This window comes from Somniosus microcephalus, chromosome 10, assembly GCF_052327205.1.
Source record: "Somniosus microcephalus isolate GS21.2 chromosome 10, FLI_Smic_1.0, whole genome shotgun sequence".
In the NCBI taxonomy this organism is placed as follows: Eukaryota; Metazoa; Chordata; class Chondrichthyes; order Squaliformes; family Somniosidae; genus Somniosus; species Somniosus microcephalus.
This window is the reverse complement of record NC_140996.1, coordinates 24,785,744-24,798,040: the sequence shown is the minus strand read 5'-3', so window position 1 is coordinate 24,798,040 and position 12,297 is coordinate 24,785,744. Positions and strand designations below refer to the sequence as shown.

Here is a 12,297-nt window from a genome sequence, read left to right as displayed (position 1 = left end):
TGTCTCGGGTACCTGGGGATGAACCCGACATACCGGTAGTATCTACTTCAGACCCAGTAGCAGTGGAACCCGATGAACTACCCGATGAAAGGGGGTCAGAATCGCCTCTGCACCAAGAACAAGAACCTCCGGAAAGGTGCTATCCCGAAAGGGTCAGGAAGCCGCCCCAAAGACTGAATCTATAAATGGACTTCTGTTATTGAATGTACATGTAAAAATGTAATTGTTATTTGAATATTAAGGGGGTATTATTAATCTAAAAAGGGAGGAATTGTAGTGTATGTGCTTTAAGTCAGAACTACTTTTTACAGCTCCTGTATACTGTAGTACTGGCAGTAACCACACCAGTATATAAGCTGTGCGCATGCCTCTGTACCCCAGTCTAGAGATTACCCTCCTCCAGTAAAGACCTGTTATTTGTTTATGTACAGCATCCGTGTAATTATTTATCCACTGAACCACGGATCTAACAGTTTTCAGACTGGGAAAGAGTTAATGGAAGCTTTACTTTTAAAACAGAAGTGAAACAACCGTACAGAAGATTAGTGGGGACGGTGGTGGATTTCTGGAAGGGGCATGTTGTGACTGTACAGAGCATACCAGTCTTTCTAACAGCTCATTGTTGCTCAACCAGGACACTTGCCAAGTAAAGATACTGCTGAAGCACAGTAATGGTGCATTTGGCAATTCCTAACAGTACAATTAGTAAAATGACTATCATTTGCGTCTGGTTCGACTATTTCACCATGTGGCAGTTTCCCCACACAGTTTCAGCAGTTAGAAAATGGCTGCAGTTATGTTAAATTCATTCATCTAAATAACCATTTGGTCCATCGAGCGTGCTGATGCCAATGGATCAGCTGCTGTCGACTCTGCCCACTTACTCCTGGGACCCAGAGGCAATTGAATTAAAAGTCCAGAACGTCAGTCCAATAACAACAATTATTCGACCTTGGCTGGCTGCATTCCATAGGTAACATTCCATGTCCCAACAGCACCGAAGCCAGTGTGTGTAGAAGGCTAGGTTACCCATGTCCGTGCAGAATCTTTTCCGTAACCAGATTCCCCCCCCTCCCCCGCCACTCTTCAAAGTTTGCTGACTAGAACATTTTCTACTTTTTGCAATGTATCTAAATTTGGAATGCTTTGCAGACTTGGGTTGAAAAACAAACACATTTGCTGCATTGAAGGAGAGTGGTTCCAAATTTAGAGGCGGCTTACGGAATGGGACTGGTTTCATTGCAAAAAAAAAAGGGTTACGGATGAGGTTTTTAAATTGCTGAACGGTATTGATAATTGCATCCATGTTGTTTAGCTTAGGCTGATTTCCAAACACGGTGACAAAAGTATAACATTGTTAGGGTAGGCCAACAATTAGAAGAAATTTCCCCCTCTCAAATCAGAGAGAGAGAAAAAAAATCAGATCTCTGCTCTCCCCAGCAAACCTGTGGAAAATCAACTTGTCATTTTGGGAAAATGTAGAGTCTTAGGGGACGTAAAGGACTGTTGGGATAGCAGTGGAACATGTGAGTGGCTTATTGGACTGAACAGGAAAGAAAAGCACCAGAACACACGGATACCAATAATTAATTTATTGAGCACATTTAGAAAGCAAAGAGCATCAGATTGGTACCTGCTCTTGCATACAACTTTCCAGCTATTGGAAGATGTCCATTTGATTTCGAGTTAGTGATTAGAGTGCAGCTGGTGTGAACACTACACAGCAAGAATCTTGCAAACCCCTTCCCCCAGGTGAATTTCTGCTGCTCTCAGTTAGTCACTGGAAATGTAGGGTGGGAGAAGTTTCAAAACGGAGCACTGCTGTTACAGGAGTCAAGACAAAAAGTACACACTGATGTACACTTCGTTATGGGATTTCTGGGGGGGGGGGGGAAACGGGGGTGTGGGGGAACATCCGACATATTCCATAAAGGTATTAAATCAAAGTCTTTACATGAATTAAACCAGATCAAGACGATCACAAGCTTGGAGACCGGAGTAAAGCAACACCGCTGGAAGCCAATTCAAGTTCAGTTTTTTGCAGCTCCTTTTTCCTTCTGGGTTGAAACATTCTAGGCCTTGTGGAGAGCCACCACTGTAAACCGTAATTCATCAGGGTCACGTTGCATAAACTTCTTACAAACTGCTATTGCATCCTAGAAGGCAAATTGAAAATGACAACAGGAAGAAATCTGAAACCTCATAGAAAACAGGCTCTGTGCAATAAATCTAGATAAAACAACTGTTTCGATCAATATTGTTTTGATGGATGCTGTTTTGACCAAATTGGTTACGAGGCACTAATCTCAATAGGGAAGAGAAAGATTATAGAGTACATCCTTGCTCCCAAATTAAATTGCTGCAGTGAAATCACTCCAAAGCATTGTTTAAACATACCGCGATTCTCCGCTCCACTCCCACTCTGACCGCGGCCTCTTACACTGTTCCAACGAAGCTCAACGTAAGCTCGAGGAACAGCACCTCATCTTTCGATTAGGCACTTTACAACCTTCTGGACTCAACATCGAGTTCAACAATTTCAGACCATAACCTCGGCCCCTATTTTTTCCCACATGGCAGCTGTTGATGTTTCTGCCATTCCCATTTACACCTCTTCTAGACTCGTCTTTTGTTTCTTCACCTGTCCCATTACCATCTCCTTTTGCTTTGTCCCATCATCCCTTTTGTCACTCCAGCCTTCCACCCTAGCACAGACCGTCCCTATTGTTCGTTCCTCCCCTCCCCCTGCCTCTGTACCTGCTTAAAACCTGTCACATCTCGAACTTTTTCCAGTTCTGTAATCTAAAAAGTCATCGACCTGAAACGTCAACTCTGTTCCTCTCTCCAGAGATGCTGCCTGACCTGCTGAGTGTTTCCAGCATTTTTTGTTTCTATTTCAGATTTCCAGCATCCGCAGTATTTTGCTTTTGATTTATTCTGTTTAAGTTTGGCCTCTGCTACCCGACTTTGTTGATTGGGAACAGTTTGCAGTGAAAGACAAATAAATGACTATCAGGGTCTTGAATCATATTGAACAGTTTATTATTGTGAAATAATATAATTCATTAATATCCTATTGCTAATGTCAAAGATATTAATATCCTGAGCCAATTGACTGTAAATGTTGGAACAAGTCTCCCACCCCTCAATATTTTTTTGGAAGTATTATCAAGAAGGAGCGAGTTACAGTACTGTAATCTAAAACAGATGATTAAAAATCATCTGAATCTCAGTCCAAAATATTACTACTAAATGTCGTTTTCCTAATCAGCAACAGTACCACAAAGCAGATTTTAAAAATAATTAGCTGTTTTCCCATAAAATAAAGCAGTAAAAAAAAACTTATCCAGTAAAGTTTGCTTCATTCTTCAAATTAACTGTGTTCTCCACAGACAAAAGAAGTATGGCCTAGCTTGACATGTTCTCGGGAAATCAAATGTTGAGCACGCTATGTGCTTTCCTATTCCCACACTGTACGAAGCCCAAGGATCTGTGGCAATTTGTTCTGACTTGAAACTAATTAACCGCTTGATACTATCCTCTCCCGCCCCCCCCCTCTACCCCCATACACCTGCAGGGATGAACAGAAGGGATGTTAGCGTCGAGAGGATGCATATCATTTAAAGAATGGAGAACCTACAAGGTAATAATCTACCTTTCCATTCCGCAACCCTCCACATACTGTAGAAGCACATCAAAACAGTCCAAGTTGAGATCCCTGTGTAGGAGCCGCGGCAGGAGTAGTTAGGGCTGATTTGGCAGAAACTGAGTGTGCTGCAGTTAAATCTAGACGGTAATGTTCTGTAAATGTGAGATGGCCGGTCCACGTGGTAGCCTTCTGGTGCTATCAATTCCAATCTGATTCGAGGATGCTCAGGAGGCAACCAGGGACTAGGTTGGTTTTGTTCCATGGAGATTCTTCCGTGCCAGATAATAGAATTGCAGTTTTGCAGCACAGAACCCATTGCACCTGTGCCAGTTCTGAGAGTTCTCCATTAACCGCTTACTCTCATTACCATGTCCTTTCTCCATACCTTTCAATTTTTTTTCTTTTTCACATATGTATCCCATTCCCTTTTAGAAGCAATGACAGATTGTGCCTCCATCACTCTTTCTGGTAGGGAATTCCATGTCTTAACAAACCTCTGGACAAAATAAATTCTCCTAATCTTTCATTCTTTTGATGATCTTAACTTTATGCCCACCTGCCCTTATACCTCCCCCCTTCCCACGGTCCAGGGCCCCAAACACCCCTTCCAGGTGAAACAGCGATTTACTTGTACTTCTTGCAATCTAGTATACTGTATTCGCTGCTCACGATGTGGTCTCCTCTACATTGGGGAGACCAAACACAGATTGGGTGACCACTTTGCGGAACACCTCCGTTCAGTCCGTAAGGGTGACCCCGAGCTTCCGGTCGCCTGTCATTTCAATTCACCACTCCATTCCCACTCGGACCTCACCGTCCGCGGCCTCTTACATTGTTCCACAGAAGCTCAGCGTAAGCTCGAGGAACAGCACCTCATCTTCCGATTAGGCACTTTACAGCCTTCCAGACTCAATATCGAGTTCAACAATTTCAGATCATAACCTCGGCCCCCATTATATTTTTTTTATCCACACCTTTGGTTTGTGCCTTTTCCCTTTTTCTCTCTCCCACATGGCAGCTGTCTCTCACTCTGCCAGCGCATTTCACACTTCATCTAGAGCCATCTTTTGTCTCTAACTGTGATATTACCATCTCGTCTCGTCTTGAATACCTATTAATGTCTCTTCACTTCCCTTTTGTTCTTTCATCCCCTCCCCCATTTCCCAGCCCCCAAACTGGCCTTTTAATCGGTTTCATTTCCTGCCTTATTTTTCCTCAGTTCTGAAGAAGGGTTTCGACCTGAAACGTTGACTCTATTTCTCTCTCCACAGATGTTGCCTGGCCTGCTGAGTTTTTCCAGCGTATTCTGTTGTTATTTTAACTTTATGCCCTCTAGTTACTGATTCACCAGCTAGTGGAAATAGTTTTCCCCTCTTTACCTTATCAAAACTCCTCAATTTTGAACATCTCCACCAGATATCCTCTTGACCTTCTTTGCTCTAATGTAAAGAGCCCCAGATTTTCTTTTTTTTTTACGTCTCTCCTCATAACTAACACGGTCATCCCTAGTAGCACCTTTGTGAATCTCTTCCATATTCATTCCATTACCTTGACATCTTTCCTAAAAGTGAGGCACCCGACATGTTTTAGGATTAATTAATTAATTTTTTTAAATGGAAAGAATTTTGGGATTGAGCGAGTTGTGTTTTCAAAACAAAATTAATTCACAGGTTGAAAATGGCTGCAGGGTTTGAAGAATGCGTATTAAAACCAGACAAGCCTGTCTGGGGGAATGTCACAACTTGGAGTGTATTTGAAACTGATACAAGGGCACATCGTCTCAGCCAAGGCCCATTGAGCCAGGCTGGTTCAGGATAATCAAACAGGCCATTTGATCTGTTTTTGGTAGTGTTGGCTTAGGAATGTTGGCCAGGAAACCAGAAGCATTCCTTACTCTTCAAATCATGCAATGGAATTTTTTTTTAAACAGGCTGACAGAGTCTGACAGCCAGTGACTCAGTTGGTCGCACTCTCACCTCGGAATCAGAAGGTCGTGGGTTCAAGTCCCACTCCAGAGACTTGAGCACAAAAATCCAAGCTGACACTCCAGTGCAGTGCTGCACTGTCGGAGGTGCCGTCTTTCAGATGAGACGTTAAACCGAGGCACCGCCTGCTCTCTCAGGTGGACGTAAAAGATCCCATGGCACTATTTCGAAGAGGAGCCCGGGAGTTATCCCCGGTGTCCTGGGCCAATATTTATCCCTCAATCAACGTAACAAAAACAGATACTCAGGTCATTATCACATTGCTGTTTGTGGGAGCTTGCGGTGCACAAATTGGCTGAGTGTTGCCTACAGTACAACAGTGACTGCACTTCAAAAAGTACTTCATTGGCTGTGAAGCACTTTGGGACGTCCGGTAGTCGTGAAAGGCGCTATATAAATTGAACAAACTCTTTTTGTTTACATCTCACCTGGAGGACAGCATCCCTGACAATGCAGTAACCCCCAGCCCGCACCCCACCCCACCGCATTGGAGCATCAGCCTGGAGTGGGGCAAGAGTTCACAACATTCTGACTGAGAATCAAAAATACTACAAACTCAGCCAAGCTGACACTGCATGATGAGGAAGGCTTTGGAGAAGGTCATCTATCTTCCTCGGACTGGGAAATGTATGATGACTGGGGGGGGGGGGGGGAGGGTTTCAAAACACAAGATACAATTATTGCAACTTCGCCCACAGCACACCTAAATGCCATTAGCAGCAATTAAATATTAAATGAAGAATGATAGATCAAAAGAGAGTTGTTTAACTGAGTGCCAAAAGGAGATACTACCCAAGGGAAGTTTAAGGTTGTTTGCAATCGTCAACTGAACGCGAGACTAGATAGCTCATCCAATGTGCTTAGAAATGAAGTCTAATTCTGTGGGATGGTTGAGTTCACCTTTTTGCTGTCAGCATACTCCAAAGCAAATCATCATTCATTTCAAGAGCTAAGGTCATTAGTATTCGTTCATCAAGATACAATTTGCAGTTGATTACGTGGATTTTATAAACCGTCTCCCTTACTTAGGGCTTGTTTCATAAACTACAATAATGTGAGACCCACTCTTACCTCAAGCAAGCTATCAGCAGTAGTGTCTCCATGATTTATAGGGAATGGTTTGCGTCCATCTGGGTAGGAAAACCAAACAAAATTAATTTATAGCAAATAATGCTACTTTGAATGTTTGTTTTTAAATCAAAGGATGTTTTTACTACATACACACAATATAACATTGTGCCATTCCCAGGGTCAGCTAGTAAAACAAAACCAATGTAATTTCTAGTTGAAGTACATGGTAAACATAAGAACATTAGAAATAGGAGTAGGCCATTTGGCCTTTCGAGCCTGCTCCGCCATTCAATAAGATCTTGACTGATCTTCTACCTCAACTCCACCTTCCCACACTATTCCCATATCCCTGGATTCCCTTAATATCCAAAAATCTATCGATCTCTATCTTGAAAATACTCAACGACTGAGCAGCCACAGCCCTCTGAGGTAGAGAATTCCAAAGATTCACAACCCTCTGAGTGAAGAAATGTCTCCTCATCTCAGTCCTAAATGGCTGACTCCTTATTCTGAGACTGTGACCCCTGGTTCTAGATTCCCCAGCCAGGGGAAACATCCTCCCTGCATCTACCCTTTATGAATTTTACATGTTTCAATGAGATCACCTCTCATTCTTCTAAACATGCAAGAACAGTGTCAGTAATTGTCCACCATGAAATAAATCATTGTATTGCATTACAAGGAAGAGAGTCCTCTGAAGCAGCAACATTAAGATGGGAGCGCGAGAACAATAAAAAGCTCAATTTTTATACTCATGCTAGTCATGGTGTCATCTCAACCCCCTCGCCTTGGAGCATACTCCATACTGTGCGTCATCCTAGAGAAGTAGGCAGGCAACAAACTAGCAATGTCCACAAAAGTCAACAAATGGGTTCAGCATGAGCGACACACATTAAACACTGCAGCTTCACTCATGGATTATACTGTTTGTTGCGTCAGCGGCATTCCAGTGATGCTTCTCGGAGGAATCCAGTACGCACGGCCCACTTCCCAAGGTTATTGCGCAGACTTAAAATTCATCGGGAAGCAAAGGCAGGTCAGCTCAGGTGTGACGCTCCACGGTTAGCTTGTGAATAATGGCCACTTGGACAACGTGCCTGTGGAATAATACCCCAGCTGAAATCAGTGAGCTCAGCACAGGCTGCGGGAAAGAAAGACTTGCATTTATATAGCGCCTTTCACGACCACCGGACGTCTCAAAGCGCTTTACAGCCAATGAAGTAGTTTGTTTTTTTAACTGTAGTCATTGTTGTAACATGGGAAACGCAGCAGCCAATTTGCACAAGGGGGCAAACCTCACACCATTGTATGACTCAACCTGTCACTGAATAAATTCAGACAACCATGGGGTAGCCTTGAAGGGTCATACCTCTAGAAAGTATCCTTAAATTTCAGTGAGCTACAGCTATGAATCAATGTGCTGCGCTATGACATAGAACGAAAGACATGATTCGCTCAACCAAGACAAGACTTCCACACAGCGAGTAGGAAGACGACAAAGACCGCCCAAGCTTTGATTTGTTTCAGGGCAATGTAGGCAGAGGCCTCTTGATAGGTCATCGGTTTGGACCTTCAGTAAGGAATGGTTCATGGTATGATGGGGAACAATGATCGCACGCAAAGGAGTTCATTGCTCTGAAGTGCTTTGGGGACATTCTGATGTAATAAATCACTATATAAATGCATGTCCTTTCTTTAGAAAGCAAAGGAACCAAATAGTGCACGTTGTGACCCAAGTAAACAAAAGTGGCATTTCCAGATAGCACTGCGACTGTAATTCAGGCAGTAAGACCTTTGATACATGTTTTATATGTTTCATGAGCTCAGACAACATAAGAGAATACCAAATAATTTATGGTTATGGTTCTTGTATCCATTTTATCACCTGAATTATGTCAGACCTCATTAGTGCCAAATAATACAATTTATCAAATCAGTGGTTGTTGCTTGGCGACATTGGAAAATTATGCCAATAACGTAATACCTATATTTAAGAAGGGAGATAGAACATGTCCATGGAATTATAGGCCAGTCAGCTTAACATTGGTGGTAGGAAAAATAATGGAATCCCTACTAAAGGAGAAAATAGAAGAACACCTAGAAACCAAAAATATAATAATGAATAGTCAGCATGGATTTCAAAAGGGAGTCTTGCTTGACTAACCTCATTGAATTTTTTGAAGAGGTAACAAAGAGTAGACAATGGAAATGCAGTAGATGTAATTTATCTAGATTTTCAAAAGGCCTTCGATAAGGTACCCCATAATAGACATATGAACAAGATCAGGGGACAAGTAGCAGAATGGATTACTAGCTGGCTTCAGGACAGAAAGCAGAGAGTAGGAGTAAAGGGTAACTATTCACAGTGGCTCATTTACCACATAGGTCTTCCTAACCAAGAAAGTATGCAGCCAATCAGAATGCAAATCTTTGCCACAATCACTAACTGCCCACTAGGAAGGTATGTATTAAGTGGACCACTGGACTCGGACCAGTTTTTTGTCTCCTCTACTCAGCAGCCCTGCAAACAATAAGCCACCAGACTACGAACTCACTGGCCGGAATTTTGCCTACCTGGGCGGGTCCGGTGTGGGTGGTCGGCCGCGACCCCACTGCTGGCTCCGTCCCACTGTTAAAAAGACTTTCCCTTAAATAGGGCCTATTAAGCCCGCCCAGCCTGTTACCCGGCCCAATTAAATGGAGCGGGTCTGGTGACGTCATTCATGACGCGTTTTCAGCCAGGATCTTTAAAGGGACCATGGCCATATTAGATTTGACGTTTAATCTAACATAGTGCTGTCAGTGCACTACAGCATTGGAGTGCTGCAGACAATGACAATCACTGCACAGCGGCAGTGGGCTGCATCCAGGCTCTCCCATGACTCCCTCCGTATGTTTATGGAGGGAGTCAAGAGCATGCAAGGAGGTCCTCTTCCCTTCCGATGGGCGGAAGAGACCTCCCCAGGAGATCAACACAGCCTGGTTGCACAGAGGAGGTCACAAGCAGGGATGTGGTCAGGAGGACCTGGGTGCAGTGGCGCAAACCTTTCAACGATCACAGTAGATCATGAAATGTTACTGCAAAGCCACACTCAACCTCATCCTGCTGTGCCACTCATCACATCCCCATCACTCTGCCTTCCCTACCCTACTCCTGCACATCCTTACTCACACCAACTTACCTTGCACCTTCACCCATCCCTCTCTATCTACATTATCACTTCCCCATCTCACTAGCCACCCCTCACACTCACCCTCATCCTAGTGCAATCATACCAACTAACAACACACAAGGGTAGGCACTTGGGTGTTTTATCCAATGTTTATGTAAAGTTTCTGTTGATGTGGTGTCAAACGTAAAAATCTTTATTTTCAACACTTTCCGGTCTTGGACAGATTTGTGTGCACCTTTGGAAGTGGCTTTGTGAGTTGCAGTGAATGGCGAGACATAACGGTACCTCCAGCAATGGTGAGGTGTGTGAAAGGAATGGCTTGGACATTGTAGGGATGCTTTATGGTGTTGGTGTGGGGTGGTGCCAACCTGGCGCATCATGTGGCAGCCAGGGTGTACTGCATAAAATTAACTAAATCTGGCTATGATGAGGCCATCCCTGGCAGCAATGTGCTCAGGTGCAGATGCCCTCTGTCCTGTGCAGCATTAGGTGATTGTGGAGAAGGTTGGTGTCGTTGTTGGTGCCGATCGTGGTCAGATTCTGAGGGCCAAGGTGAGACAGTGTAAAGGGCACCCATGTTGATGGAATAGATGTCAGGTGAAGCACAGATGACAGAAGCATTCTGTCAATGGTGAGAGTGTTCTTCCAATGAGATGAGACTGGATGGAGACTTTGCTGGAAAGACTTGCAGCCTGCAGAATCTGCGCTGGAAATGGTCTGAGCAACAGCTTCTGCCTGAGGAAAGTGATCATCTATCAGGTGGGAGCTTTAACTGCACCTTTACATAAGACGTAGGAGCAGGAGGTGGTCATTTGGCCCCTCGAGCCTGCTCTGCCATTCAATAAGATCAAGGCTGATCTGATCTTGTCCACAACTCCCCTTCCCTGCCTGCTCCCCATAACCCTTGACTTTTGAAGCTGTCAAGTAATCAGCTGGAGCAATGGCCACGGAACTCCCGCCTCAGGTTGACAGACGTGGTTCCCGAGCTGCGTGAGCCCCGTGGCCATGCAGGGAAATTTAAAATGTAGGTGGAGAAAGGCTCTTCCGTGCCGGTGAAGTGCCCGATAATTATTTCAATTGGATCGCCCGCCGCGGCCGGTCGGGTCGACTCCGCGATGACAGACGCGCCTGGGGGAAGGGCGCGCAGGGGCGGGATGACAACGGGTTCCTGAACCGCCGTCAAAAATAACAACTTTTCCACCCGACCCGCCACCAATTGCACCCGCTACCACCCCGGAAAATTCCGGCCACTGTGTAACAGAACAGAGCGTGACCCACGTCTCTGAACAGTCTGCTCCACAAGGCCACCGTATGGAACATTATGCTGTGTGGCATTACACAATACCAACCGATAATGCACGGTTTTTGAATATACTGGTGCAGAACAAGGGGGAACAATCTTAAAATTAGAGCTGGGCCATTTACGAGTGAAATCAGGAATACTTTTCACAAAGTGGAAATGTGGAAATCTCTCCTCCAAAAGGCTATGGAGTGCACAGTCAATTGAAATTTTCAAGACTCAGCACGACAGATTTTTATTAGGTAAGGGTATCGAGGGACATTGATCAAAAGGTGGGTATATGGAGTTAGGTCACAGATCAGCCATGATCCAATTGAGTGGTGGAACAGGCTCGAGGGGCTGAATGGCCTCCTCCTGTTCCTATGTTCCCAAGTCAGCTGTTCTCAACTAGCGTTGCATTAGTGGAACTATAATTGGCCTTGGTCACCCTGCTTTGCAAAGGAAAAAAAAAAAATTGGTCGAGTCCCACTTTGATTCTCATCGACTGCTCTGCTGGAGGGTCACATTTTTCTACAATGCATCTCTCTCTTTCCACCACACCCCCCCTCCCCATTCGAATGGCTCGCAAGCATTCGCGGTTTCAGCTCAGACACGAACAATGACCACGTGGGTGGAGCACTGGGCGATGGGCCGTCAGCAGCCATGGGCCATACTTCGAGAGCCAGCACCTTCAGGTAGAGAACTTAAAGGGGGGGGGCGGGGGGGGGGGGGAATTCAACACGACAACAAAAAAATCATCATCATCTGTGGAAAAATTGTTGACATGGCCTTTTGTTTACAATGAGCAGCCAACCAACCAGCTTTCACGCAAACATGATTGTGGGCTGCCATGTTAAAAGGAAATCAAAAAGCAGTGTTTCAGAAAAGGAACTCAACTACATACTGTCGTCCCAAGTTGCTCAGAAATCTGTATTTTTAGCTTCCTCAGAAACAAGAAAGTGAAAACTAGCAAACAATTTCTGTTGGCACAGACGTGACAAAGGTTTCAATGACCCAGCAAGGAATTCAAGCCTTTTTCTAACAAAACAAAAAGATACCATGCTAACAATTTCACTAATAAATACAAAAGTTCATATGCATGACAAATTGTAATGTATCTTTTGGCTATGAAAAAACTCA

At 44.3% G+C, this 12,297-nt stretch overlaps 1 protein-coding gene across 1 annotated transcript in view; it reads right to left on the bottom strand.

The window, feature by feature from the left end:
* Positions 1 to 1,577: 1,577 nt before the first annotated feature.
* Positions 1,578 to 12,297, bottom strand: part of uchl3 (ubiquitin carboxyl-terminal esterase L3 (ubiquitin thiolesterase)) — a 54,302-nt gene continuing 43,582 nt past the window's right edge. Inside the window, 2 exon segments of the mRNA XM_085998504.1 lie at positions 1,578 to 2,156; positions 6,706 to 6,764. Of these exon segments, the coding sequence (XP_085854630.1) occupies positions 2,073 to 2,156; positions 6,706 to 6,764 (143 nt within the window). The 3' untranslated portion in view covers positions 1,578 to 2,072.